Below are 25,788 nucleotides of genomic sequence, written 5' to 3' on the forward strand. Positions count from 1 at the left end.
GGCCCTAATCTGCCTGATCCACATGTAGGGGCTTGGGGGGATAATGACAAGCATGGAGGAATCCACCTCTGGGCCAGTCCCTTCCAGGGAGCCACTAATAGCTAGCCTGATCCTTCCCCTAGCCACTGACCCCAGACCCTCCTCCAGAGGCTGTGAGCGCAGTGTGGGAGACGCGGAAATCAGGACATCTGGGTCTCCCTGGAGCCCAAACATCACTTTCTGTGTGACCTCGAGCAAGTCCTCTCCCCTCTCTGAGTCTCAGTCTCCCTGGCTGTAAAATGGCTTAGGGCTGGGAACACACACTGGTGCCTACAAGGCCAGGAAGGTGTCGCTGCTTGGACATTACATTCCTCAGGGTTGGGGACACACTGAAGGGAGGGCTGATAGAGAATTGGAGACAACACACCCTGCCTGGGCCAGCCCAGGCGCTCCAGGTCTGCTGATTCCTCAAAAGAAGCTGAACATCTGAGGCTTGATGAGAAATCTCCTGCTGGTTAAATGTTGACAAGGAATTCACATTTTATTATAAAACAAGAACGTCAGGCGCGGTGGCTCATGCCTGTAATCCCAGGCCGAGGATTTGGGAGGCAGAGGCGGGCAGATCACAAGGTCAGGAGATGGAGAACATCCTGGCTAACACGGTGAAACCCCGTCTCTACTAAAAATACAAAAAATTAGCCGGGCTTGGTGGCAGGCGCCTGTAGTCCCAGCTACTTGGGAGGCTGAGGCAGGAGGATGGTGTGAACCCGGGAGGCGGAGCTTGTGGTGAGCCGAGATTGCGCCACTGCATTCCAGTCTGGGCGACAGAGCGAGACTCCGTCTCAAAAAAAAAAAAAAAAAAAAAAAAAGGCAAGAACTACGTGGGCCACACAGAATTTATCTAGGCCACAGTTTGTGGCTGCTAGGCTGGAGGGCTGGGTTCATGGGTCCTCTGGGACATTTTCTGCTCTCTAGGATGGGGGCTGCTGCTCCCTGCAAAGCCCCCTCACTCCAGACCTGCCTCCTGAAGCATTTATTGGCTTTGCTCCACTCCAGCCCCTCTCTCTCTTCTCGCAAACCAGAGCTCACCTGCTCTGCAACCACAGTCTAATGGGATTCCAAAGGCAGGGTTAGGACAAGGCCAGCGCCAGAGACCTCAGAACGCTTTTGCTCTGCCAACCTTGAAATTCCATCTCACATGGTGGCTCCTGGGCCCCATCACTGTAAACTGGAGCTCATGCCTCCAACTGTTCAGGGCAGAGCTGAGCTGTTTCCAGATCCTCTACCCACTGTGTGAGGCTGGCCCCCATCTACCACTGCATAGAAGGGCACTGACACCCCAAGGAGCAGCAGCACAAGTTGGAGGAGTCCTATGTCCACCTGAGTTCTCCTTGAGAAGGATGCAGGATTTCTTGCTTGGCTGACAGATGTGGAAACTGAGGCCCAGAAGAAAGCAGCAGGTTTGCCCAGACTGAGCTACCTCACCTTCTTGGAGGGGTGCTGCTAAAAATAGTTCCTGGGAGAATGGGTCCTGGTGACGAGTGCTGCTTTCTCTCCCTGAGTCCACTTGCCAGCCTGCCACCCTCCACCACCACATCCTGCAAACCCACCCCTCTCCTGTGCCAGGAACTTGTTAACACCAGTACCATGCCCTACCAATACCCTTTGCTGACCCCAGAGCAGAAGAAGGAGCTGTCTGACATCACGCATCACATCGTGGCTCTGGGCAAGAGCATCCCGACTGCAGATGAGTCCACTGGAAGAGTTGCCAAGTGGCTGCAGTCCATTGGCACCAAGAATACCAAGGAGAACCAGTGCTTCTACCGCCAGCTGCGACTGACAGCTGACAACTGCATGAACCCCTGCATCGAGGGCGTCATCCTCTTCCATGAGATGCTGTACCAAAAGGTGGATGATAGGTGTCCCTTCCCCCAAGTTATCAAATCCAAAGGCAGTGTTGTGGGCATCAAGGTAGAAAAGGGGGTGCTACCCCTGGCAAGGGCAAATGATGAGACTACCACCCAAGGGCTGGATGGGCTGTCTGAGCGCTGTGCCCCAGACAAGAAGGATGGAACCCACTTTGCCAAGTGGCATCACGTGCTGAAGATTGGGAAACACACCCCCTCAGCCCTCGCCATCATTGAAAATGCCAACATCAGCTGGGCGCAGCGGGTCATGCCTGTAATACTAGCACTTTGGGAGGCCAAGGTAGGCGGATCGCTTGAGGTCAGGAGTTCGAGACCACCCTGGCCAACATGGTGAAACGTCCTCCTCTACTAAAAACACAAAAATGAGCTGGGCATGGTGGCACACACCTGTAATCCCAGCTACTCAGGAGGCTGAGGCAGGAGAATCGTTTGAACTTGGGAGGCGGAGGTTGCATGAGCGGAGATTGCACCACTGCACTCCAGCCTGGGTGACAGACTGAGATATCGTCTCAAAAAAAAAAAAAAAAAGAAAGAAAACAAAAGAAAATGGCAGTGTGTCAATGTCCTGGTCCGCTATGCCAGCATCTGCCAGCAGAATGGCATTGTGCTCATCGTGGAGGCTGAGATCCTCCTCAGTGGGGACCATGACTTGAAGTACTGTCAGTATGTAACCAAGAAGGTGTGGCTGCTGTCTACAAGGCTCTGAGTGACCACCACATCTACCTGGAAGGCACCTTGCTGAAGTCCAGTATGGTCACCCCGGGCCAAGCCTGCATCCAGAAGTTTTCTCACAAGGAGATTGCCATGGCAACTGTCACAAGCGCTACACTCTAGGGAATAAGTGGCCTAGAAGGATCACAACTGGGCCAGAACAGGGCCCACCCAGACTCATCACTGAGGCAGATGGGGTCATTCTCATTTCACAGACACAAAAACTAAGTGCTACACTGCACAGTGTCCCCTGCTGTCCCTGGGATCACTTCCTATCTGGAAGCCAGAGCAAGGAGGTGTCCATTAACCTCAATGCCATTAACAAGTGCCCCCTCCTGAAGCCCTGGGCCCTGACCTTCTCCTACAGCTGAACCCTGCAGGCCTCTGCCCTGAAGGCCTGGGGCAGGAAGAAGAACCTGAAGGCTGTGCAGAAGGAGTATGTCAAGTGAGCCCTGGCCAATAGCCTCACCTGTCAAGGAAAGTACATTCCAAGCGGTCAGGCCAGGGCTGCTGCTAATGAGTTCCTCTTCGTCTTTAACCACGCCTAGTACACGGAGGTGTTCTCAGGCTGCCCCCCAACACTCCAGGCCCTGCCCCCTCCCACACTCTCTTGAAGAGGGGGACTCCTCCTCGGGGCTGCAGGCCGGCTTGCCTGCGCTCTTGCCTCCCTCGTGACAGTGGTGTGTGGTATTGTCTGTGAATGCTAACTCCATCACCCTTTCCAGCACACTGCTAATAAACAGCTATTTAAGGGGGAAAAATAAAAATAGTTCCTGGGGCCCAGAACAAAAAGGGTGAATTCTGGGGGCTGGGGTTGACATTTTCCTTTTGCCTTGACCATTGGGTGGTACTATGTGCAGCAGCCCCTGATGGTGATAGTGATGGTGACGAAGACCATGATGCAGACTGGGTGGGAGGGAAAAAAGGCCCCAGCGCCATCCCTGGGATGGGGCCTGACCTTGCCTCAACTCCAGCTGCCCAGGGCCAGAGCAAGTGATAAGATGAGTTTATACTGTGGCTCTGAGAAGGGAGAGAGGGAGGGAGAGAGGAAGGGAGGGAGGGAGGGAGGAGGGAGAAGGAGGGAAGGAGGGCAGAGGGAGAGAAAGGGAAAAGAAGATGGGGAAAGAGGGAATGACAAGGGAGGCATGACAGGCGAAGAAGGAGAAGGAGAAGAAGAAAAGAAAGAAGAAGAGGAGGAGGGGGCAGAGGCAGGAAGAGGAGGCCCAGAAGGATCACAACTGGAGCAGAATAGGGCCCACCCAGACTCATCACTGAGGTAGGTGGGGTCATTCTCATTTCACAGACACAAAAACTAAGACTTAGGGCATGAGGTGATTTGCTCAAGATCTCAGAGTTAGGACTAGAACTCATGGCTTATGCCTTGCCCTTCAAGGCCTCAAACCTTGAACCACTCAAGAAACATATCTCAAGATACCTCACCCTTACCTCACCAGAAAGGTGGGCTGGTTAAAATGCAGATTTCTGGGTCAAATCAAAGGAGTGTGGCCCAGGAATCTGCATTTTGACCAGTACCCTGGGGGTGGTTCTTTGGGCCCTGACACTGGGAAACACTGTGGCTCGTTTAGGGCCTTTCTGGTCTGACCTCTTGGTGCCAGGTCCTGACCATACTCCCATTGCCCAGCTGTTCGGGCTGACTCATGCTGATCCCCCAACCGCCACCCCCACAGGGCTGAGCCTTTTCCATCCAAGCCTTCACCCAGTCTCCCAGTCGCATGTAGATCCACCCTTCTAGCCAGCACCCGCTTCTCTTCTGGAAGCCTTCCTCGTGGTTGGGATCCTCCTCTTTCAGCGCCTGTTGGAGTAATAGCCTCCTCCTCCTCCTCCTCCATCTGGAGTTGCTTACAACACTCTATTTCACTTTCCATGTGAGTTGGCCTTGTTTCCCAATCTTTCTCTATATTAAACAGGAAACTCCCAGAGGGCTAGGGACTTGCCAGTTTAAACAATAAGCCTCTGAAATACAGGACTTCACCTGACCCTCCCGCCAGCCACAAGTGGCAGGGCTGGGAGAGCTTTACAAATCAGGAAACCAAGCCTTGAAGAGGTTGTGGCCTGCCCAAGTCTATGGCCAAGTAAGATTCACAGCTGGATTTGAAACCCATGCCCAACTCCATTATCCAGTTCTTTCTGCTTTGGCTTTTCCTCTGATCGCCCCCAAAAAAACCCTGTGAGGGCCGGGCACAGTGTCTCATGCCTATAATCCCAGCACTTTGGGACGCTGAAGGTGATCGCTTGAGGTCAGGAGTTCAAGACCAGCCCGGCCAACATGGTGAAACCCCATCTCTACTAAAAATACAAAAATTAGCTGGGCATGGTGGTGTAATCCCAGCTGCTTGGGAGGCTGAGGCAGAAGAATCACTTGAACCTGAGAGGCAGAGGTTGCAGTGAGCCGAGATTGTGCCACTGCACTCTAGTCTGGGCAACAGAGGGAGACTCTGTCTCAAACAAACAAAACAACAACAAAACAAAAAACAAAAAACAACCCTGTGAGGCAGGCATTTCAGGGGTTATGATCCTATTGCCCAGCTAAGGAAAGCAAGGCCCAAAGATGAGCAAAGCACTCAATATCCTTATTCTGTTCCCACTTACAGCTGCACTTGGGTCCAAGTGCTGACCTTTTCTCTCTCATCTTCTCTGGGTGATGGGCACTGCCCAGGATTCCTTGGCAGAATGGCACAGAACTGGGTCTTGAGCTCTCAGACCAAAGCACGCATCCTGGACAGGTCCCACTGCCACTCTGAACCCAGGTGCCTCCTCTGAAGGTGGAGACTCACCTCACCTGCCTTGCAGCCAGCTGGATGCTCAGAGAGGGAAATGCAAAGTACCTGGACACACCCTGGTCACCATCATTCTGGACTTTGTCCCTCTTGTTAATGCGTAGCTGGGAAAGGAATACTCTCAACGGCCCTTTCCTCAAGAATGGAGAGTACCTCTGAGCCTGGCACAGGCCCAGCCCAACTCAGCCCAAGCCAAGCTGGGAAGGGTGTGGAGCAAGGAAGCCAGACTGGCATTCCCGAGAGGGGTTTGCCAAGCCCTACACTTCATGTGTTGTGCCAGAGAAACTCAATGGAGGTATGGCCCAACGCTGACCTTTGGGATGGAGGCCTAAGCCACCCTGCTGGTGCCCAGGGTGGCCAGCAAGAGGCTTCAGACAACCCCAGATGGAAAATAAAAATAGTGGCTAATATTTGTTACATGCTAACTATTGTCAGGCCCTGTGCCTCCCCCTCCGCCCCAAGTGCTCAGAGCTGTGGAATGGATGGGTTCCATCCAGCCCTGTTCCTCTGCCTCCTCTAGATCATCTTAGACCGGAAAGTGCCACAGCTGAGTGTCCCGCTTCTTCCGCATCCTGCCAGGACCACTCCATCTGTAGGGGATACAATCAGCTCCACCTCCTTCGGGAAGCCCTTGTTCACAGTTTCCAAAGCAAGCCGCAGATGGGATGGATCCTGCTTAACACCTCGGCCCAGAACCCCTTGGATCTCCTTCTTCCTCCAGGTCCAAGACACCCATCTTAACAACCCTGTAGCCCCCAACTTGGCCCTAGCCGCCTCGACCTTGCCATTTTATACCCCACAATCGGGGCGTAGGGTTCTGAAGCCCAGGGTAGTTGGTGGGGAGGCAGCACGAGAGTGCAGGATGAGGTCGGGAAAAAAGACCTCGTCCGCTCACCGCCTGGCCCTTCCTCCTCCCGGCAGGCGAGCCGGGGAATCCCCGGCTGCACGGATAACCGCAGAGCCAAAGAAGTGGGCTTCTCTGCCCCGCCCGCCCAGCTCGCCGAGGGCGACGCGGCGCGCCTGCGCGGAAGAAGGCAGCGCCCACGGCGCATGCGCAGCGGTCACTCCTGCTATATATTAAGGCGCCGGCGATCGCGGCCTGGGGCTGCTCCTGGACAAGGGCAACGAACGGTTCGTTTGGACTTCTCGGCTTGAGTGCCCGCCTCTTTCGCCGCCGCCTCCGCAGAGTCCCCAGCGCAGGTGAGGGCCCGCGCGGTAGGTGCGGCGCCGGCCGGGGAAGCCCCCGCGTGTCCTGTCAGCCGGGGCACCTCTCCCCGGGGCGCTGGGACCCCATCCCCCACTGTCCCAGTCATCCGCCGCCTTGAGGTCAGCGTTTATCCTCCAGATCTTTTGCCTAGACGGCCGCCTCAGTTTTCCCCTTTCGGCCCCTTCCAGCTATTCCCGGTTGAACCCGCCGCTTTAGAATTTCCTTCTCATACCCCTCCCGTCATTCTCGAGACCTCGACCGCGGGTCACCTCTGACCCCCACTGCCCGAGTACTGCCTTCTTTCTCCAGACTCAACTCCCTCAACTTTATAGCCCCTGCGCGTCCCCAGTGAGTCCCAAGGCGCTGGTCCTCATACCCCTACCCTCGTTTGTGCCCCTCCTTTCTCAGTTATGCCCAGTTCTTCCCGCTGTGGGGACACGACCGCGGAGGAATCCTTGCTTCAGGGACTCGGGGGCATGCTGGACTCCTTCCTCGGGTTTAGGAGTGCTTTCGGGGATGCGGGGACCAGGAGAAAGTCAGGATCCCTAATAGTCTTCCCTGTCTGGATAGATGAGTGGCTTCTTCCCTAACATCCCTTCTCCACCTGGATGTAAGCCAAGATGTCTTATCTGCACTGTGCATCTCCCTAAGAAACCTCTGGCCTCCCAAACCTGTTTTTGACTTGTGCTTCATCCTTCTGCCCCCTTGGCTATGTACTGTCAGTATTTACTTCATTTGGTGAAGTTGCTTTGTGTAGAGCTGGGGAATGAAGAAGTTGGTGACCCGTGTAAAATGTGGTCACCATTCCTTAGCTGAGTCTCACATCAGTGCTGTCCTTAGGCATTTTTGAGGGAGAAGTGTTAGTATTCCAGGGTACCCTTTATAGAAACTGCAGGTGACACCTGAATCCAATGAGCTTGCGGTGATATTTGCCTGATTATTAACAGCTGTTGATGTCACTCATCATCAGTCTTTCCACAGGAGCCAGCATACTTCTTGAACATGGAGACTGTTGTTCGCCGCTGCCCATTCTTATCCCGAGTCCCCCAGGCCTTTCTGCAGAAAGCAGGCAAATCTCTGTTGTTCTATGCCCAAAACTGCCCCAAGATGATGGAAGTTGGGGCCAAGCCAGCCCCTCGGGCATTGTCCACTGCAGCAGTACACTACCAACAGATCAAAGAAACCTCTCCGGCCAGTGAGAGTAAGTGTCACTGACAATGAAGGAGCAGGTACGGGTGTGTGTGCTCATTGGTAGACTAGAAGCAGTCCCCACAGTGGTGGTGAGGGCCACAGTCACTCACAAAGGGCTGCTCTGTGCACAGATTATCTCATATGATTGTCACCCCAAGGGTAGGCACTTTTAGCCTTTCCATCTTTAAAGGTGAAACAGTGGCCAGTGTTGCACATGGCAGGTTTTTGGATTGCATGTTAGTGTCTGTTGGGATTTTAGTGTTTCCTCAGTGCCTCGTTCACATAAATATTAAATTGGAGTGTTCTAATTTCCCTCATTAAACATTTGGCCTTCTAATTTCCCTCATTAAACATTTGGCCTTCAGCTTTTTATTTATTTAGTTTTTCTTTTTTGAGACAGAGTCTTGCTCTGTTCCCCAGGTTGGAGTGCAGTGATGCAATGTCGGCTTACTGCAACCTCCACCTCCCAGGTTCAAGCGATTCTCCTGCCTCAGCCTCCCAAATACCTGGAATTACAGGCATGCACCACCACACCCGGATAATTTTTGTACTTTTAGTAGGGTTTCACCTTGTTGGCCAGGCTTGTCCTGAACTCCTGACCTGATCCACCTGCTTCAGCCTCCCAGAGTGCTGGAATTACAGGCATGAGCCACCGTGCCTGGCACCTTTGGCTTTTTAAAGTAGTGACTTGTTTTTTTTCCTTAAAAGTTTTTGTTTTATTGTGGTAAAATGCCCAAGAAAAATTACCATTTTAAGCATTTAAAAATGTACAGTTCAGTGGTACATTCATATTGTTGTGTGACGATCACCACCATCCATCTCCAGAACTTTTTTTGTCTTCTCAAACTGAAATTCTATACCCATCAAATAGTAACTCTCCATTCCTCTCTCCCCAACCCCTGGCAACCACCATTCTGCTTTCTGTCTCTATGAATTTGACTATTCTAGGTACCTCATATAAATGAAATCGTACAGTATTAGTGATTTTAAAAACAAATTTATCTTGGCTGTGTGCAGTGGCTCACTCCTGTAATCTGAGCGCTTTGGGAGGCTGAGGTGGTTGGATCATGTGAGGCCAGGAGTTCAAGACCAGCCTGGCCACGTGGTGAAACTCCATTGCTACAAAAAAATACAAAAATCAGCTGGACGTGATGGTATACACCTGAAATCCCAGCTACTTGGGAGGCTGAGGCATGAGAATTGCTTGAAACCAGGAGGTAGAGGTTGCAGTGAGCTGAGATCATGCCATGTATCTTTATTTGTATATACATTTGTTGTTGTTTTCAACAAAGAGACTGGAGTTGAATTTAGTTTGCTCTGGTTCTGCTAGGAGAGAACAAGGCTTTTCAGGTTCCACTTAATCCTAGAGAGTATTTTACTTAGGCGTGTTCTCTGGGTGTGGGCTTGTAAGAAAAGAATTTTTGTTTTTCTTTAAGCAGAAAGGATTTAATCCTTTATAGGGTTTATTTTCAAGAGTTAGTTATGTCTTTTTTACCAGAATGCTTGCAATGGTTATGTTTTAAATGATAGGTTTTTTTTTCTTTTTCTAGACTTTAATGAGTATGTATTACTTTTATAATAAATGAAGTTAACTTCAAAATAATTTTTTTGGCTTTCTTTTGTAGAAGATTTTAATGAAAACTGTATTGAGACACCTTACCCAAGTTATAGGAAAGGCTAGCCAGTGACTCACAGGAGTATTCCAGAATGATGAAAAAAGACTTTTCTAGAAAGAAGGTGAATGAATTTGCTAAAGGGGAGAGGGAAGTCACTGTAACTAGAAGGATAATTACCAGCCAACTGTGTTAAGTCAGCAGACTTTGATGAATTTAGATGAGAAAGTAGATGAGGTATGTGAATGTGATATACCCCTATTTTTTCTTACTGTATTAGCAATCTAAAGACTTAAGTTTTAGCCTAATTTCTTTTGTTTAGAGAAAAACCAGTAGCTTTTATGTTAAGCAACAGCAAGCCTCTTTGTCAAGAATCTGTTTAAAAAATGTTAGCAGAGGCAGGATGTGGTGGCTCATGCCTATAATTCCAGCACTTTGGGAGGCTGAGGCGGGAGGACTGCCTGAGCCTAGGAGTTTGATAGAAGCTAGGGCCACATAACAAGACTCTGTATCTACAAAAAGTTAAAAAAAAAAAAAATTAGCTGGACACAGTAGAACACCTGCAGTCCGAGCTACTTGGAGGGCTGAGGTGACAGGATCACTTGAGCCTGGAGGTCAAAGCTGCGGTTAGCTGTGATTGCACCACTGCACCCTAGCCTGGTTGACAGAGTGAGATCCTGTTTCAAAAAAACAAGGAAAAGAAAATGTTAGCAGAGAAAAAACTGTGTGTGAATACTTCCAGTTACCTTACAGGGTGTGTCCTCTCATGAAATAAGCTGAGTGTAGTTGGGGTAGAAATTACTGGGAATGATCCAACTCAAGGATTCCAGGTTGTCTAAAACTAGAAAATGGTACTTTGTTGGATTTGTGAGGAGAAATACTATGGGGTTAAGAGGCAACTGGAATGTGCCAGTCAGCTCTTCACATGAGTATTGTTTCTTGTGAAGCAGATGAAAAACTAGAGAGATTAGCAGAACCTAATAAAAACAAGCTTGTGGCTGAGTGCAGTGGCTCACACCTATAATCCCAGCACTTCGGGAAGCCAAGGCAGGTGGATAACCTGAGGTCAGGAGTTCAAGACCAGCCTGGCCAAGGTGGTGAAACCCCATCTCTACTAAAAATACAAAAATTAGCCGGGCGTGGTGGTGCACACCTGTAATCCCAGCTACTTGGGAGGCTGAGACACGAGAATCACTTGAACCCGGGAGGCGGAGGTTGTAGTGAGCCGAGATTGTGCCACTGCACTCCAATCTGGGGGACAGAGCAAGACTCCATCTTAAAAAAAACAAACAAACACAAACTTCTGTCTGGATGGTGGGGTAGAGTGAGTAAGTATTAAGTTTATCTTTGAGGCAATAAAAGAAAGAAATAAGTGGTTTTCTTACACACTGTGCAGCCAGATCTGATGCTTCACTTTTTCCATTTCCTCCCTCAGAAGACAAAACTGCCAAAGCCAAGGTCCAACAGGCTCCTGATGGATCCCAGCAGAGTCCAGATGGCACACAGCTTCCGTCTGGACACCCCTTGCCTGCCACAAGCCAGGGCACTGCAAGCAAATGCCCTTTCCTGGCAGCACAGATGAATCAGAGAGGCAGCAGTGTCTTCTGCAAAGCCAGTCTTGAGCTTCAGGAGGATGTGCAGGAAATGAATGCGGTGAGGAAAGGTAAGAGATGAGTTGTGAACCATTAGTGGTAGTGAAGAGGTCCTTTTAGTTCTTTTGGGCCCTCAGATTTGTGTATGAGCTATCATTAGGGCAGTATTTATGGAAACACCTTCCTCTTTTAGGGCCAGAGAGGAAGGTCTTCAAGATAGACAGTCAAGATCCTTATTGCAAAAGTGGGACTTTCTGGTGTGTGTGTAGGATATGACCAGCTTTTATAGTAATTACTTAATTTCTGAAAATAACCTGCAGTCTTGAGCTGCTACCAGGTGCCTTTTGTCCCTTTGGTCTTTCGCATCATCTGGTGGGATAAAGATAGAAAACAATGGTTTTACTGCAGTAAGTGCTGGTCCTAGGGCTCCCAAGCTGGGTGTCTTACTGATGGTCATTGAATTGCAACCTTAACTCCACAATATATAGCTGTGGCTACATCTGCAGAGCACCCAAGGCTCCCCAAAAGCCTAACCAGCAGAAATTATGCATATGGCCAAAATGGTTTTTTTTTTTTTTTTTTTTTTTTGAGATGGAGTCTCGCTCTGCCGCCCAGGCTGGAGTGCAGTGGCCGGATCTCAGCTCACTGCAAGCTCCGCCTCCCGGGTTCACGCCATTCTCCTGCCTCAGCCTCCCGAGTAGTTGGGACTACAGGCGCCTGCCACCGCGCCCGGCTAGTTTTTTGTATTTTTTAGTAGAGACGGGGTTTCACCGTGTTAGCCAGGATGGTCTCGATCTCCTGACCTCGTGATCCGCCCGTCTCGGCCTCCCAAAGTGCTGGGATTACAGGCTTGAGCCACCGCGCCCAGCCAAAATTGTTTTCTATGAAGAAAATTGAGATTAAGACCAGGCTCAGTGGCTCACGCCTATAATCCTGGCACTTTGGAAGGGCTAGGCAGGTGGATCACTTGAGGCCAGGAGTTTAAGACCAGCCAGGCCAACATGGCGAAACCCCATCCCTACCAAAAATACAAAGATTAGCTGGGCATGATGGCACATGCCTATAGTCCCATCTACTCAGGAGGTTGAGGAGGGAGGATCATTTGAACCCAGGAGGCAGAGGTTGCAATGAGTTGAGATCGTGCCACTGCTCTCCAGCCTGGGTGACAGAATGGGACTCTGTCTCAAAAAAAAAAAAAAAAAACCAGAAAATTGAGATTAGGATTGGGTTGGGGATGTTGTGGAGTGAATAAGACATGCCAACCAGCAGAGAAAGCTTTGGACTTTATTGTTCATTAAAGCAGGCCAGTAGCTCTGAAAACAACACCATGAGTCTGCCATTACAGTAACTAAAATAGAAGAGATGCTTTGTACACTCAGTTACAGCTAACTTTGGTTATGCTTGGCCTTTTTTGTGAACTAGGCAATAAACCATTTTTGACAGTATGTCTGGAAGATACTGTGAACTCAGAATAGAAAGTTGGTCCCATTTGTTTCTTGTTACTTTTGTTCCAGAGGTTGCTGAAACCTCAGCAAGCCCCAGTGTGGTTAGTGTGAAAACTGATGGAGGGGATCCCAGTGGGCTGCTGAAGAACTTCCAGGACATCATGCAAAAGCAAAGACCAGAAAGAGTGTCTCATCTTCTTCAAGATAACTTGCCAAAATGTAAGTCTTATTGTTATTTGCCTGATGTAGGAGATAATTTATAATTTAAATGTACATTAGATTAAATATAAAATTGCATGGTGAGGCTGAGCACAGTGGCTCATACCTGTAATCCCAGCACTTTGGGAGGCTGAGGCGGGAGATGATCACTTGAGGCCAGGAGTTTGAGACCAGCCTTGGCAACATAGCAAGACACTATCTCTACAAAAACAATTTTTTTAATTAGCCAGGTATGATGGCTCACACCTATAGCCCCAGCTACCCAGGAGGCTAAGGTAGGAAGATTGCTTAAGCCCAGGACTTCAAGGTTCAGTGAGCTATGATCACGCTATTGTACTCCAGTCTGAATGACAGAGAGAGACTCTGTCTCTAGGAAAAACAAAAAATGTATGGTGAGTTGAGGCTTGAAAGGCATATCCCTTGCTTGCGTGAGCAGGTGCTTTTGGTTATGGTGACTACAGGTGCTGTTGGTAGCCTGCCTTCTGTCCTTTAATACCTACCATCTACACATGGCACTGAGCCAAACACTTGATATACAGTCTTTTTTTTTTGAGATGGAGTCTCACTCTGTCACCCAGGCTGGAGTGCAGTGGCCGGATCTCAGCTCACTGCAAGCTCCGCCTCCCGGGTTTACGCCATTCTCCTGCCTCAGCCTCCCGAGTAGCTGGGACTACAGGCGCCCGCCAACACGCCTGGCTAGTTTTTTTGTATTTTTTAGTAGAGACGGGGTTTCACCATGTTAGCCAGGATGGTCTCGATCTCCTGACCTCGTGATCCGCCCGTCTAGGCCTCCCAAAGTGCTGGGATTACAGGCTTGAGCCACCGCGCCCGGCCAATATACAGTCTTATTTACTTACAAGATGAGGACATCAAATAACCTGCCCAGGATCTCCTTCAGTGGCCAAGCTGAGACTTGTTGTCTTTCACCAAAATGCAGTTGTGTTTCACAACCGTCATTCTCTCCTGTCTTTTGTTTGATTTTCAGCTGTTTCCACTTTTCAGTATGATCGTTTCTTTGAGAAAAAAATTGATGAGAAAAAGAATGACCACACCTATCGAGTTTTTAAAACTGTGAACCGGCGAGCACACATCTTCCCGATGGCAGATGACTATTCAGACTCCCTCATCACCAAAAAGCAGGTGTCAGTCTGGTGCAGTAATGACTACCTAGGAATGAGTCGCCACCCACGGGTGTGTGGGGCAGTTATGTAAGTAGCCCTTGGCTTTCAAATATTACTGGTGTTATTAGGCAAGCCAATGATGATGTATAGGGGTTGGATCTTTATGGAGGGAACATTCAGTAGCTGAATGCGTGCCACAGCAAAATACTATTCTTAGTTTCTGAAAAATATCTACAGATTATTTTTAAAGGAACTCTAATATGCAAGTAGCTGCTGGAGCCCCTTAGCTTGTGAGGGTTCAAGTTTATAGGCTCAATGACCACACATGTCAGTCCACTTTCTACCACTCTACAAGTGAGTGTGCCTTTAACACCAGGCAGTCTTGCACAGAGACATCCTTGGTTGTGGCTGTGAGAGGAGAAATACGAATCTAGCAGCGCTAGAGAAAAAGCTACTTCAAAAGACATGTTAAAAGGATGTAGGTCCCATTACTCCTCCTTCAGGAGGCTTACCATCCTAGGGATGCTTGAGAGAGTGGCTTGCCAGATTCTCCAAAGGCTTGCTAAAGAGGTTTGAGGTTTAATTTAACCAGTTTGAGGTTTAATGATAGTGATATATCCTAACATTACATGACTGGCTTGCAGAGGGTAACCACCATCCAGAATGTCCCTCTAGAGTTCGTTTTTTCTTAAGATAACATGTTATTGGAAAGAATAATGTTTCTCAGAGAAAATAAACCTTAGTTTCTTAGACAAGAAACTCAGCTAATACCAAGCACTTACTGATTGTTAAATGAACACTTGTTCTTGATGATTCCTGGAGGTGTCATCACCCTAGTGTTGACACCTTCTCCCACCTAGTCTGAAGATGAAATCAGTTGAAATTTCTGACCCCAGGTTTCACAGTGAGAGAGTTGCTACATCAACATGTTTGAGTCTCCTGGATCCTAGAAAGAGGAAAAAATTCACATAGTGTTTAGAACCATGAGCTGTATTTTCTGGTTTTGTTTGTTTGTTTTTTTAAACAGGGACACTTTGAAACAACATGGTGCTGGGGCAGGTGGTACTAGAAATATTTCTGGAACTAGTAAATTCCATGTGGACTTAGAGCAGGAGCTGGCAGACCTCCATGGGAAAGATGCTGCACTCTTGTTTTCCTCGTGCTTTGTGGCCAATGACTCAACCCTCTTCACCCTGGCTAAGATGATGCCAGGTAAGGAAGCCTGGCATGGGTGCCTTAGAGTTTTTTGGGTTTCTTAGTAATAACAAGAAAATTGGCAACAAAGAAGGCTTACCAGAACCTCTCAATTGAAAATCATAATCCTATCTGGGCATTTGTTCTGGGGTCAAGCATGAAATGCTAACTGTACATTATGGGTTCCAGGAGAACATGATACCAGTGAAAATTAAAACTTGAAACGTCTTGTCCTTGAGCTAATTGCCTCAAATATGTTTTATATTCTGAGATGATCCTTTGGAGAAGTCTCTAAATCATTTAGTTAGCTCTTGATTGAGTTTGGAGTGAGGCAGCCAGATTTAAGAGCAGATTAATTGCCTGCCACAAGGTTATTCTACACCTTTGGACCTTCTCACAGGGGAAGCACTAACTAGTTATTTTGCCAGGAAGAAACTGGCACACAGTGTCTTTTTCCTAATAGGCATTTTCAAAGCATCATTTCCAAGGAAAAGTCTGTCGTCTCTCTCTAGGAAATAATTTGTCTTTGATGCACGTGGCAATAAATAGCATTTTTGTTGTCTTAGGCTGTGAGATTTACTCTGATTCTGGGAACCATGCCTCCATGATCCAAGGGATTCGAAACAGCCGAGTGCCAAAGTACATCTTCCGCCACAATGATGTCAGCCATCTCAGAGAACTGCTGCAAAGATCTGACCCTTCAGTCCCCAAGATTGTGGCATTTGAAACTGTCCATTCAATGGATGGTAAGTGTGGACAGAAGTTCCTCTGAAATCTAAGATGAAAAACTAGGCCTGAACTCTTTAAAAGTATGGTGTTTTGTTGTGTTTTTTAATTTTATTTTTTTTCTTTTGAGACAGAGTCTCGCTCTGTTACCCAGGCTGGAGTGCAGTGGTGCAATCTCGACTCACTGCAAGCACCGCCTCCTGGGTTCACACCATTCTCCTGCCTCAGCCTCCCGAGTAGCTGGGACTACAGGCGCCCGTCACCATGCCTGGCTAATTTATTTATTTATTTTTTTTTTTTGAGACAGAGTCTCGCTCTGTCACCCAGGCCGGAGTGCAGTTTCACCATCTCGGCTCACTGCAAGCTCCACCTCCTGGGTTCACACCATTCTCCTACCTCAGCCTCCTGAGTAGCTAGAACTACAGGCGCCCACCACCACGCCCGGCTAATTTTTTGTATTTTTAGTAGAGATGGAGTTTCACCATGTTAGCCAGGATGGTCTTGATCTCCTGACCTCGTGATCCTCCCGCCTCGGCCTCCCAAAGTGCTGGGATTACAGGCATGAGCCACCATGCCCGGCTTGTTGTATTTTTTAATTTTCTTTTCCTTTCTGCCAGGATTTTTGTTTTTTTTCTTCCAACTTTTAGGTTCAGTGGGTACATGTGTGGGTTTATTATATGGGTAAATTATGTGTCACAGGGGTTTGGTGTACAAATTATTTCATCACGCAGGTAATAAGCATAGTACCCAATAGGTAGTTTTTGATCTCACCCTCCTCCCACCCTCCACCCTCAAGTAGGCCCCCAGTGTCTTTGTTCCCTTCCATGTGTTCTCAATGTTTAGCTTCCACTTATAAGTGAGAACGCTATTTGGTTTTTCCGTTCCTGTATTAATTCACTTAGGATGGCCTCTAGTTTCATCCATATTGCTGTAAAGGACATGGTCTCGTTCTTTTTTTATTGCTGTGTGGTATTGCATTCTGCCAGGATTTTGTAATTGGTGGACTTTTTAAAATAGATTTGGGTGAAAGTGGATATTCTATTCCGGCTTTCACTAGGCTCTGGGATCCCAGGTAACCTAGAAATTGGAGGAAGTTCATTTTCTTTCCAATATTAAAAATGATAGCTTAGAATATAAGTTTGCATTGTTCTGACTCTAACCAAAACAGAAATTTCTGAAGTGGCAAGCTCTTCAGAGCAGTCTCTGGTCTTTCCTCAGGGGCAGTGTGCCCACTGGAAGAGCTGTGTGATGTGGCCCATGAGTTTGGAGCAATCACCTTCGTGGATGAGGTCCACGCAGTGGGGCTGTATGGGGCTCGAGGCGGAGGGATTGGGGATCGGGATGGAGTCATGCCAAAAATGGACATCATTTCTGGAACACTTGGTATGTATACATTGCATTACATACACTAAAATTCCATTATCCTAATAAGGCCAAGGACTAACTAGTCTAACTGGGACCAGGTGAGGAGACAGTCTGGCAGCATATGAAGCCTGGGCCACTCTTTCTTTTGGCCCAGCTTAGTGGAATTCCTTGGGTCATGGAGGCATGGCTCTTAGAATCAAAGTAAACCCCACAGCCTAACACAACAGATAGACCATTTATTGCCATCTGAATTCATTTCAGACAGAGTTGTGGGTCTAGCCACATGCCATGGCAAGAGCCTGTACTCTCTGTGCCTCAGGTTGTTCTTAATTAAAAAGAAAAAAGAATTCTAGTATTTTCTCCTGGAGCGCTTGTTAGGTTCAGGTGTTGTGAAGTGCTGAGCTCCGTGCCTCCCACATGGGAACGTTCCAATTCATCCTAGTTTTCCTCTGTTCTTCCTCATACAGAGGCTATGTCTTGTGGTAGGTGGGAGCTAGACTTTGGAGTCCTGCCACCTCACTAATTGTGTGACCTTGGGTTGGTAGTTAACCTTTCTATACCTCAGTTTCATCATCAATATAATGGAGAAAACAATAGGACTTAAATCAGAAGTTTTGTGGAGAAGGTAAATAAGTTATATGCAAACAGTTACTATAGACATTCCCTCTGAGAACCTATGAGAACCCTAAAGAGATGAAAATTATATAAATTTGAAGTTTGTTTTTTTTTTACCCAGCCTTAGCTGGGTAAAATTCCAGCCTCTGGGATAATGTTCGCAGTGGGAAGATGGTGCAAGCACTGCAGAGCCAGTCTTGTTCCAAAGAGCACATGCAGTGCAGCTTTCAAAAGTGGGTAAGGCAGTTGGAAACCCATCTAGCAGTTAGTAAAATGCCAGTTTATAACCTGTGCTTGGTAAAGGAAGGGCAGGCTCTTTAAAAAGTGTCCTTCAGCCCTGTCAAGGGGTGTGAGAACCTAGTGCCGACCCAGCGAGCCTGGGAGTTCGAAGGGCGGAACCCCTACCAGGAGAAAAGCACCTAATCATGTGTCCTAATTCAAGAAGCTCTTTTTTTTCTTTCTTCTTTTTCTTTTTTTTTTGAGACAGAGTCTCACTCTATCGCCCAGGCTGGAGTGCAGTGGTGCGATCTCGGCTCACTGCAAGCTCCGCCTCCCGGGTTCATGCCATTCTCCTGCCTCAGCCTCCCAAGTAGCTGGGACTACAGGCACCTGGCACCACACCCGGCTAATTTTTTGTATTTTTAGTAGAGACGGGGATTCACCGTGTTAGCCAGGATGGTCTCCATCTCCTGACCTCATGATCTGCCCGCCTCAGCCTCCCAAAGTGCTGGGATTACAAGCGTGAGCCACTGCGCCCAGCCAGAAGCTCTTTTCTTTTAAGGATGTCTCCTGATGTGGGCTCTTGAAGGTATGGTGATTGTGAGATGGAAAAGGCTGGAGAGAGAAACTTTGTACTATAGGAGATTGAACCAACTCGGCTTTGCATGTGGTTTTAGCAAAAGCATTAATTATAGAATGTGATGTTAAGATCTATGAAGACTCTTCTGGAGTTCTTTTTGTTTTTTGAGATAGGCTCTCACTCTGTCGCCCAGGTGTGATCACAGCTCACTGCAGCCTCCACCTCCTGGGCTCAAGTGATCCTCCCACCTCAACCTCCTGAATAACTGAGACTACAGGTGTATGCTAGCATGCCTGGGTAGTTTTTGTATTTTTAGTAGAAATGGGGTTTCACCATGTTGGCCAGGCTGGTCTCTTAACTCCTGAGCTCAAGTGATCTGCGTACCTCGGCCTCCCAAAGTGCTGGGACTACAGGTGTGAGCCACGGCACCTGGCCTCTTCTGGAGTTTTTAATCCTGAAACTTGAGATGCAGATTATACAAAAGGACTCAGTGAGAATTGAAAACCAAGTCTGGCCCTAAATCAATCCTAACAGGCTCTGAGTTTTCATATTTGTCTAGCAAATGCATTAATTGTCCAGAGTTTTGTTCTTAACTAAGTAGGAAATAACACCAGTCACACCAAAACAGTTAACGCCTTAGCTGGGTAAAATTCCAGCCTCTGGGTTAATGTTCGCAGTGGGAAGATGGTGCAAGCACTGCAGAGCCAGTCTTGTTCCAAAGAGCACATGCAGTGCAGACGTGGGGAGTGGAGCTGTGCTGGCTGTCAGAGCAGCAAGCCCGAGTGAGAAAGGGAAAGGAGAATAAGATGGTGGGAAGGGAGGCAGCAGCAGGGTATTTGGGCACACTGGGACCCACTGAGGTGTCAGGTCTGATTGGAAGACCTGCATTTTGATCCTGGTTAGACACCAGCTTGGCCATATGACTTTGGGCAAGACCCTTTTGTAACCTTCCTTAGCTTTTTTACCCTTTTAAAAATGAGTAGCCAGGCACAATAGCTCACACCTGTAATCCCAGCACTTTGGGAAGCTGAGACAGGAGGATCACTTAAGCCCAGGAGTTTGAGACCAGCCCTGGGCAACGAAGCATGGACTCCTCTCTACACAAAATAAAAATTTAAAAAATTAGCCCGGCATGGTGGTGTACACCTGTACCAGCTACTTGGGAGGCTGAGGTGGAAGGAATACTTGAGCCCAGGAGGTTGAGGCTGCAGAGAGCGATGATCATCCCACTGCACTCCAGCCTGGGTGACAGAGCAAGACCCTGTCTCTAAAAAAAAGGATGATTAGATATCCTTTTTATAGTCATGCATTGTGTAACGATGGGAGATACATTCTGAGACTTGCATCACTAGGCAATTTCATCATTGTGCAAACACCATAGAGTGTACTTACATAAACCTAGATGGTATAGCCTACTGCACACCTAGGCTTTGTGGTATGGCCTGTTGCTCCCAGGCTGCAAACCTGTACAACATGTTACTGTATTGGATACTGTAGGCAACACCATGGTATTTGTGTATCTAAACATACCTAAACATAGAAAAGGTATAGTAAAAATACAGTATTATAATCTTATGAGACCACCATCATATATGTGGTCGTTATTGACTGAGACATCATTAATGTGGTGCATGACTACACCAATCAGTCCGGAAACAAATTAAGAAGATAAGGAGAAAAGTCAGTGCTTTGAGGCTCTACAACACCTTGCTATGTCCATTTAGAGGCTGTTGCTGTAATTAATGAAGCTGTCTCCTCCCAGGCAAAGCCTTTGGCTGTGTTGGAGGGTACATCGCCAGCACGAGTTCTCTGATTGACACGGTACGGTCCTATGCTGCTGGCTTCATCTTCACCACCTCTCTGCCACCCATGCTGCTGGCTGGAGCCCTGGAGTCTGTGCGGATCCTGAAGAGCGCTGAGGGACGGGTGCTTCGCCGCCAGCACCAGCGCAACGTTAAGCTCATGAGACAGATGCTAATGGATGCCGGCCTCCCTGTTGTCCACTGCCCCAGCCACATCATCCCTGTGCGGGTAATGGCGTGTCTCTGATTGGACTTGCTGTGGGCTGTGCCTCTACACATGATGTACAGATGTTCTGCTTCATACCTTCCTGAAGTTGGGCTTGAGCGGGGTGACTGCCAGGGAGGGATTGTAGCCAGCCACCCTCTGTCATGTTTCCGCCATTGGCTGACTTCACCATGAGAAGAAAGCCTTTGAACCCAGCAGGCTGGGGCAGAAGTTCCCTCTCCAGAGCACTGACCTTGACAGGGTAAACACAGAGCTTGTATCTGGAAAGCTCCAGAAGCCTGAGATTGGCCAGCTTTGAAGTATGGCTTTCTACTTAGTAAATTTCAAAATAGGTTTTGCCCTTCCCACTACAAATGGTAGCACTGTTGATGTCACAGTGGAATTAGTGTAATGAATACAGCTAGTATAACCGAATCTAGATTATACATCCTGGGTATGAGAGTCTGCTGGTACGAATGGAACCAGTGTTTTCTCATTAAAAATGTATTTCTTTTTAATAAGGTTTTGGTTCTCTGGTCTTCACAAAACAACACTGGCTCCTTTTAAATGACAGGTGTTTGGGCAGCGCTTTCCCTCTGCCCCAAGCTTGCATATGTTGCTACAGTCTGGTCTTGAGCCTGAGTGTTGTGGGGACTGTGTTCGTTAGAATTTCTGCTAAGAGGTAGTCCTTCCTGTTGTGACCTTACCTTCTGCTCTCATTGAACTTAGGTTGCAGATGCTGCTAAAAACACGGAAGTCTGTGATGAACTAATGAGCAGACATAACATCTATGTGCAAGCAATCAATTACCCTACCGTGCCCCGGGGAGAAGAGCTCCTACGGATCGCCCCTACCCCTCACCACACACCCCAGATGATGAACTACTTCCTTGGTGAGTACCTTTGCAGTGTTTATAATTGAAGCCCTTCAGAGGCATTCAGATTTGTTTCTTCTTCTTTTTTTAGGTTTTTTTTTTTTTTTTTTTGAGATGGAGTCTCGCTCTTTTGCCCAGGCTGGAGTGCAGTGGCGTGATCTTGGCTCGCTGCAAGCTCCGCCTTCCGGGTTCACGCCATTCTCCTGCCTCAGCCTCCTGAGTAGCTAGGAATACAGGCACCTGCCACCACGCCTGGCTAATTTTTTGTATTTTTGGTAGAGACGGGGTTTCATCATGTTAGCCAGGATGGTCTCGATCTCCTGACCTCGTGATCCGCCCGCCTCGGCCTCCCAAAGTGCTGGGATTACAGGTGTGAGCCACGGTGCCTGTTTCTTCTTTTTCCCAGTAACTAAGCATGCCCTCAAATGGTTCAAAACCCTAAACGATATTTATTGTCTGATTCACATCAAGAGGGTGGAGCGTCATTTTGGGAGCTCTGAGGGAGCCTGGGAATCTGCTCAGTGTTCCCAGTGCCCCCTTGTCTACATGGCTGAAGGATACACGGTAATGACTTGCAGGGAGAAGAGGCCTCTGAAGGCTTGAGTCCCTGCTGGTCCCCCAGAGTCCAGCTCACATTTGTCTTTGCCACTGCCCTCTACTCCATGACGTTGTATAATCCTTGAATAACCCCACACGTAATCCCCTCTGATAAGAGGAATTGCTCAACATTTTCAACTGCCCCGTGCTTCTATACTGCCCCACCCATGTCCAACCTAAAGGCAGAGACAGAAGGGGGCTGTTAGCCACAGGTCACCTCTGCCTCAAAGGTACATTGCCCTCCCAAGCCCGCCCAGCATGGCTCAGCTTCCTCATGGGCTCTCTGTTCTATTGGAAATGCTGGGTTTAAACTGTCATGTGGCAGTGTTGGAGCAGCTTCTTCCCTACAGGTCTGTGAAATCAAGCCCAACTCGGGGTTTTATTTTTCTCTTTATTTATTTTTATGAAAGCCTTAAAATTTTTATAAAAGCCTTATCTCAATAGAGATATAACTCACATACCATAAAATTCACCCTTTAAAGTATCCAAGTCCATGATTTTTAAATACACTCCCAGTGTTATGCAACCATCTCTTCTATCTGATTCTAGAACATTTTCATCGCCTCAGAAGCCGCTGCCCATTAGGAGTCACTCCTCTTTTCCCCATCCCCAGCCCCTGTCAACCACAGGTCTTTCTGTCTCTGTGGATTTGCCTTTTCTGGACCTTGTGTCTAAGTGGAAGCATACGGCGTGTGCTCCTTTGTGTCTGCCTTCTTCCAGCATCATGTCTGCAAAGCTCATCCATGCTGTAGCATTCATCAGCACTTCATTTCTTTCTGTTATCAAATAACCTTCCATTGTACAGATTTACCACATTTTGTTTATCCATCTATTGGTGGACATTTGGTTGTTTCTCTTGTTAACTATTATGACTAATGCTGCTATGAACATTTGTGTATGAGTGTTTATGTGGACATATGTATTCATTTCTTTTGTGTATATTACTCCCTTTAATATTTAAAAACTGTTTCTCCTCAGAGAATCTGCTGGTCACGTGGAAGCAAGTGGGGCTGGAACTGAAGCCGCATTCCTCAGCTGAGTGCAACTTCTGCAGGAGGCCACTGCATTTTGAAGTGATGAGTGAAAGAGAGAAGTCCTATTTCTCAGGCTTGAGCAAGTTGGTATCTGCTCAGGCCTGAGCATGACCTCAGTTATTCCACTTAACCCCAGGCCATTATCATATCCAGATAGTCTTCAGAGTTGTCTTTATATGTGAATTAAGTTATATTAAATTTTAATCTATAGTAAAAACATAGTCCTAGAAATAAATTCTTGTTTAAGTGGTGGCTCTTTCTGCTATTGGCTACTGAATAAAATTCTTCATTGACTGGACACAGTGGCTCACACCTGTAATCACAATACTTGGGAGGCCAAAGCAAGAAGATCACTTGAGGCCAGAGTTTGAAGCTGCAGTGAGCCATGATTGCTCCACTGCACTCCAGCCTGGGTGACAGAGCAAGACTGCCTCTAAAATAAAAAATAATAATTGTCATCATCTCTTTAAGTTCAGTCTGTATTCTAGGAATGAATAAGCTGAATAAAGTACTGGAGCTCTGGTAATGGCTTCAGAGCAGGAGAGGCAGAACCTCCCACAGCTTGAACCCTGCTACCTCCTTAATGCCTACTGTATCCAGTGGCTGACCCAGCTGCACCCGGCAACTGAACAGTTTTGAAAGAGTGACACCACCTTGGCGGCCGGTTTCACTTTAAACTTCTCACTTCATATCTTCAATGGACAGTGCTGCGTCGCAGTCCTGCTACAGCTGCCTCCCCCTGACTTTCCCTTTTAGCTACTGCCTTGACCCCATTTTTCCCTGTGAAAGTCTGGGCATCAGAAGACTGGCTTGTCTGTCACCACCCCATCCTCCAGCCTGTCAGCTTCCTGCACCTGTAGTTGTGTCCCATCCAGCAAAAGCAGAGGGGTTTGTGCTCCTCACCCTGCCTCTCTCCATTTGTATTTCAGGTCCTGTTGCTTCTTGCACGGTCCTACAACCATCTCTTTGCTGCAAAATTTCTCCCCCTCTGCTGGTTCATTCTCCTTGGCCAGCAGAGGCTTTGTCCCCCTTCTGAAAAATAAGCTTGTTCTGTCTAGACCCTCTTCTTGCTCCCCCTGCCTCTCTGTGCTGCCCCTGTTCTGGGCAGTCACCCTTTCATCCCTGTTCTCTAGGAAGGCTGCTCATTTCTCACATCTGTCTCTTATCTTGCGAAGTCCAGTGGCCAGTTCTGTCTTCCTTTGTTGGATCTCAGTGATATTTGCAGTGGTTGTCCTTGGCCTTTTTGAAGCTTCTCCTCTAAGCTGTACCACTAACCTCTGCTGATTGTTTTCTCCCTACCTCATGAGCTGGTCCTTGCTCCATTTGGCTGGGTCTTCCTGTGAATGTTGATGGCCCCACCAGGCTGGTCTCTTAACTCTTAACTGTACTCAACTCCCCACCCAGCCCTGGGGTTTTTTTTTTTTTTTTTTTTTAGACGGAATCTCGCTCTGTCGCCCAGGCTGGAGTGCAGTAGCCGGATCTCGGCTCACTGCAAGCTCCGCCTCCTGGGTTTACGCCATTCCCCTGCTTCAGCCTCCCGAGTAGCTGGGACTACAGGCCCCCGCCACCTCGCCCGGCTAGTTTTTTTTTTGTATTTTTTAGTAGAGATGGGGTTTCACTGGGTTACCCAGGATGGTCTCGATCTCCTGACCTTGTGATCCACCCGTCTCGGCCTCCCAAAGTGCTGGGATTACAGGCTTGAGCCACCACGCCCGGCCCAGCCCTGGGCTTTAAGCTGCATCTGTGCACTGCCATCTATCCCTGGGTGTCAAACAGGCACCTCCAACCACACAGGCACGGAGGGCACCCTGAGTCTGCTGCCCCTCCCTGTCTGGTCTTCTCCTTTCCTTATCTGCCCAAACACCAGACCTCTCCTGTGGAAATCAACCTTTTCCCTCCCATGCACACTACTAGCAAGTCCTCTACTAGCAAGTTCCACCTCTGAAGTGAATCTCAGGCCAGGCCACATCTCATCCCCTCCTCTGCCACCATCCTCGTCATGCCTCCATATGGCATCTGCCCGACTCACCCCAAGAGCAGCCTGAAAGATCTTTTAAAAATAAAATCAGAGGCCGGGCACGGTGGCTCAAGCCTGTAATCCCAGCACTTTGGGAGCCCGAGACGGGCGGATCACGAGGTCAGGAGATCGAGACCATCCTGGCTAACACGGTGAAACCCCGTCTCTACTAAAAATACAAGAAAATTAGCCGGGCGAGGTGGCGGGCGCCTGTAGTCCCAGCTACTTGGGAGGCTGAGGCAGGAGAATGGTGTGAACCTGGCGGGGCGGAGCTTGCAGTGAGCCGAGATGGCGCCACTGCACTCCAGCCTGGGGCACAGAGCAAGACTCCGTCTCAAAAAAAAAATAAAAATAAAAAAATAAAAAATAGGCCGGGCGCGGTGGCTCAAGCCTATAATCCCAGCACTTTGGGAGGCCGAGACGGGTGGATCACGAGGTCAGGAGATCGAGACCATCCTGGCTAACACGGTGAAACCCCGTCTCTACTAAAAAATACAAAAAACTAGCCGGGCGAGATGGCGGGCGCCTGTAGTCCCAGCTACTCGGGAGGATGAGGCAGGAGAATGGCGTAAACCCCGGAGGCGGAGCTTGCAGTGAGCTGAGATCCGGCCACTGCACTCCAGCCCGGGCGACACAGCGAGACTCCGTCTCAAAAAAAAAAAAATAAAATAAAAAAATAAAAAATAAAAATAAAATCAGATCATGTCCCTACCTGGCAGAAAACTTTCCTGGGTCTTCCAGTCACACTCAGATTAA

General features: G+C 48.3%; 1 protein-coding gene and 1 pseudogene across 2 annotated transcripts; both read left to right on the forward strand.

Moving 5' to 3' along the window:
* Positions 1 to 848: 848 nt before the first annotated feature.
* On the forward strand, positions 849 to 3,499 carry LOC105480533 (fructose-bisphosphate aldolase A-like; annotated as a pseudogene).
* Positions 3,500 to 6,442: 2,943 nt separating this feature from the next.
* LOC105480532 (5'-aminolevulinate synthase 1) lies at positions 6,443 to 23,313 on the forward strand. 2 transcript variants are annotated; one of them, XM_011739548.2, is made up of 11 exons: positions 6,443 to 6,616; positions 7,594 to 7,824; positions 10,863 to 11,090; positions 12,534 to 12,683; positions 13,669 to 13,891; positions 14,832 to 15,016; positions 15,565 to 15,744; positions 16,943 to 17,107; positions 20,266 to 20,534; positions 21,240 to 21,402; positions 22,960 to 23,313. In XM_011739548.2, the coding sequence occupies exons 2-11, from the start codon at positions 7,626 to 7,628 to the stop codon at positions 23,118 to 23,120; spliced, it is 1,923 nt and encodes a 640-aa protein (XP_011737850.2). In that variant the 5' UTR covers positions 6,443 to 6,616; positions 7,594 to 7,625; the 3' UTR covers positions 23,121 to 23,313. The 2 variants fall into 2 exon arrangements, with proteins under 2 accessions (XP_011737850.2, XP_011737852.1); XM_011739550.3 differs by having other exon boundaries at positions 7,605 to 7,824.
* The last annotated feature ends 2,475 nt before the right edge of the window (positions 23,314 to 25,788 follow it).

This window comes from Macaca nemestrina, chromosome 2 (genome assembly GCF_043159975.1).
Source record: "Macaca nemestrina isolate mMacNem1 chromosome 2, mMacNem.hap1, whole genome shotgun sequence".
NCBI lineage: Eukaryota > Metazoa > Chordata > Mammalia > Primates > Cercopithecidae > Macaca > Macaca nemestrina.

Excerpts from the sequence above, each read along its gene's own strand:
- LOC105480532 (XM_011739548.2), top strand. The coding sequence starts at position 7,626 with ATGGAGACTGTTGTTCGCCGCTGCCCATTCTTATCCCGAGTCCCCCAG. Across the intron at positions 12,684-13,668 it reads TCAAGATAACTTGCCAAAAT|CTGTTTCCACTTTTCAGTAT; the intron begins GTAAGTCTTATT and ends TTTGATTTTCAG. Across the intron at positions 21,403-22,959 it reads GATGATGAACTACTTCCTTG|AGAATCTGCTGGTCACGTGG; the intron begins GTGAGTACCTTT and ends GTTTCTCCTCAG.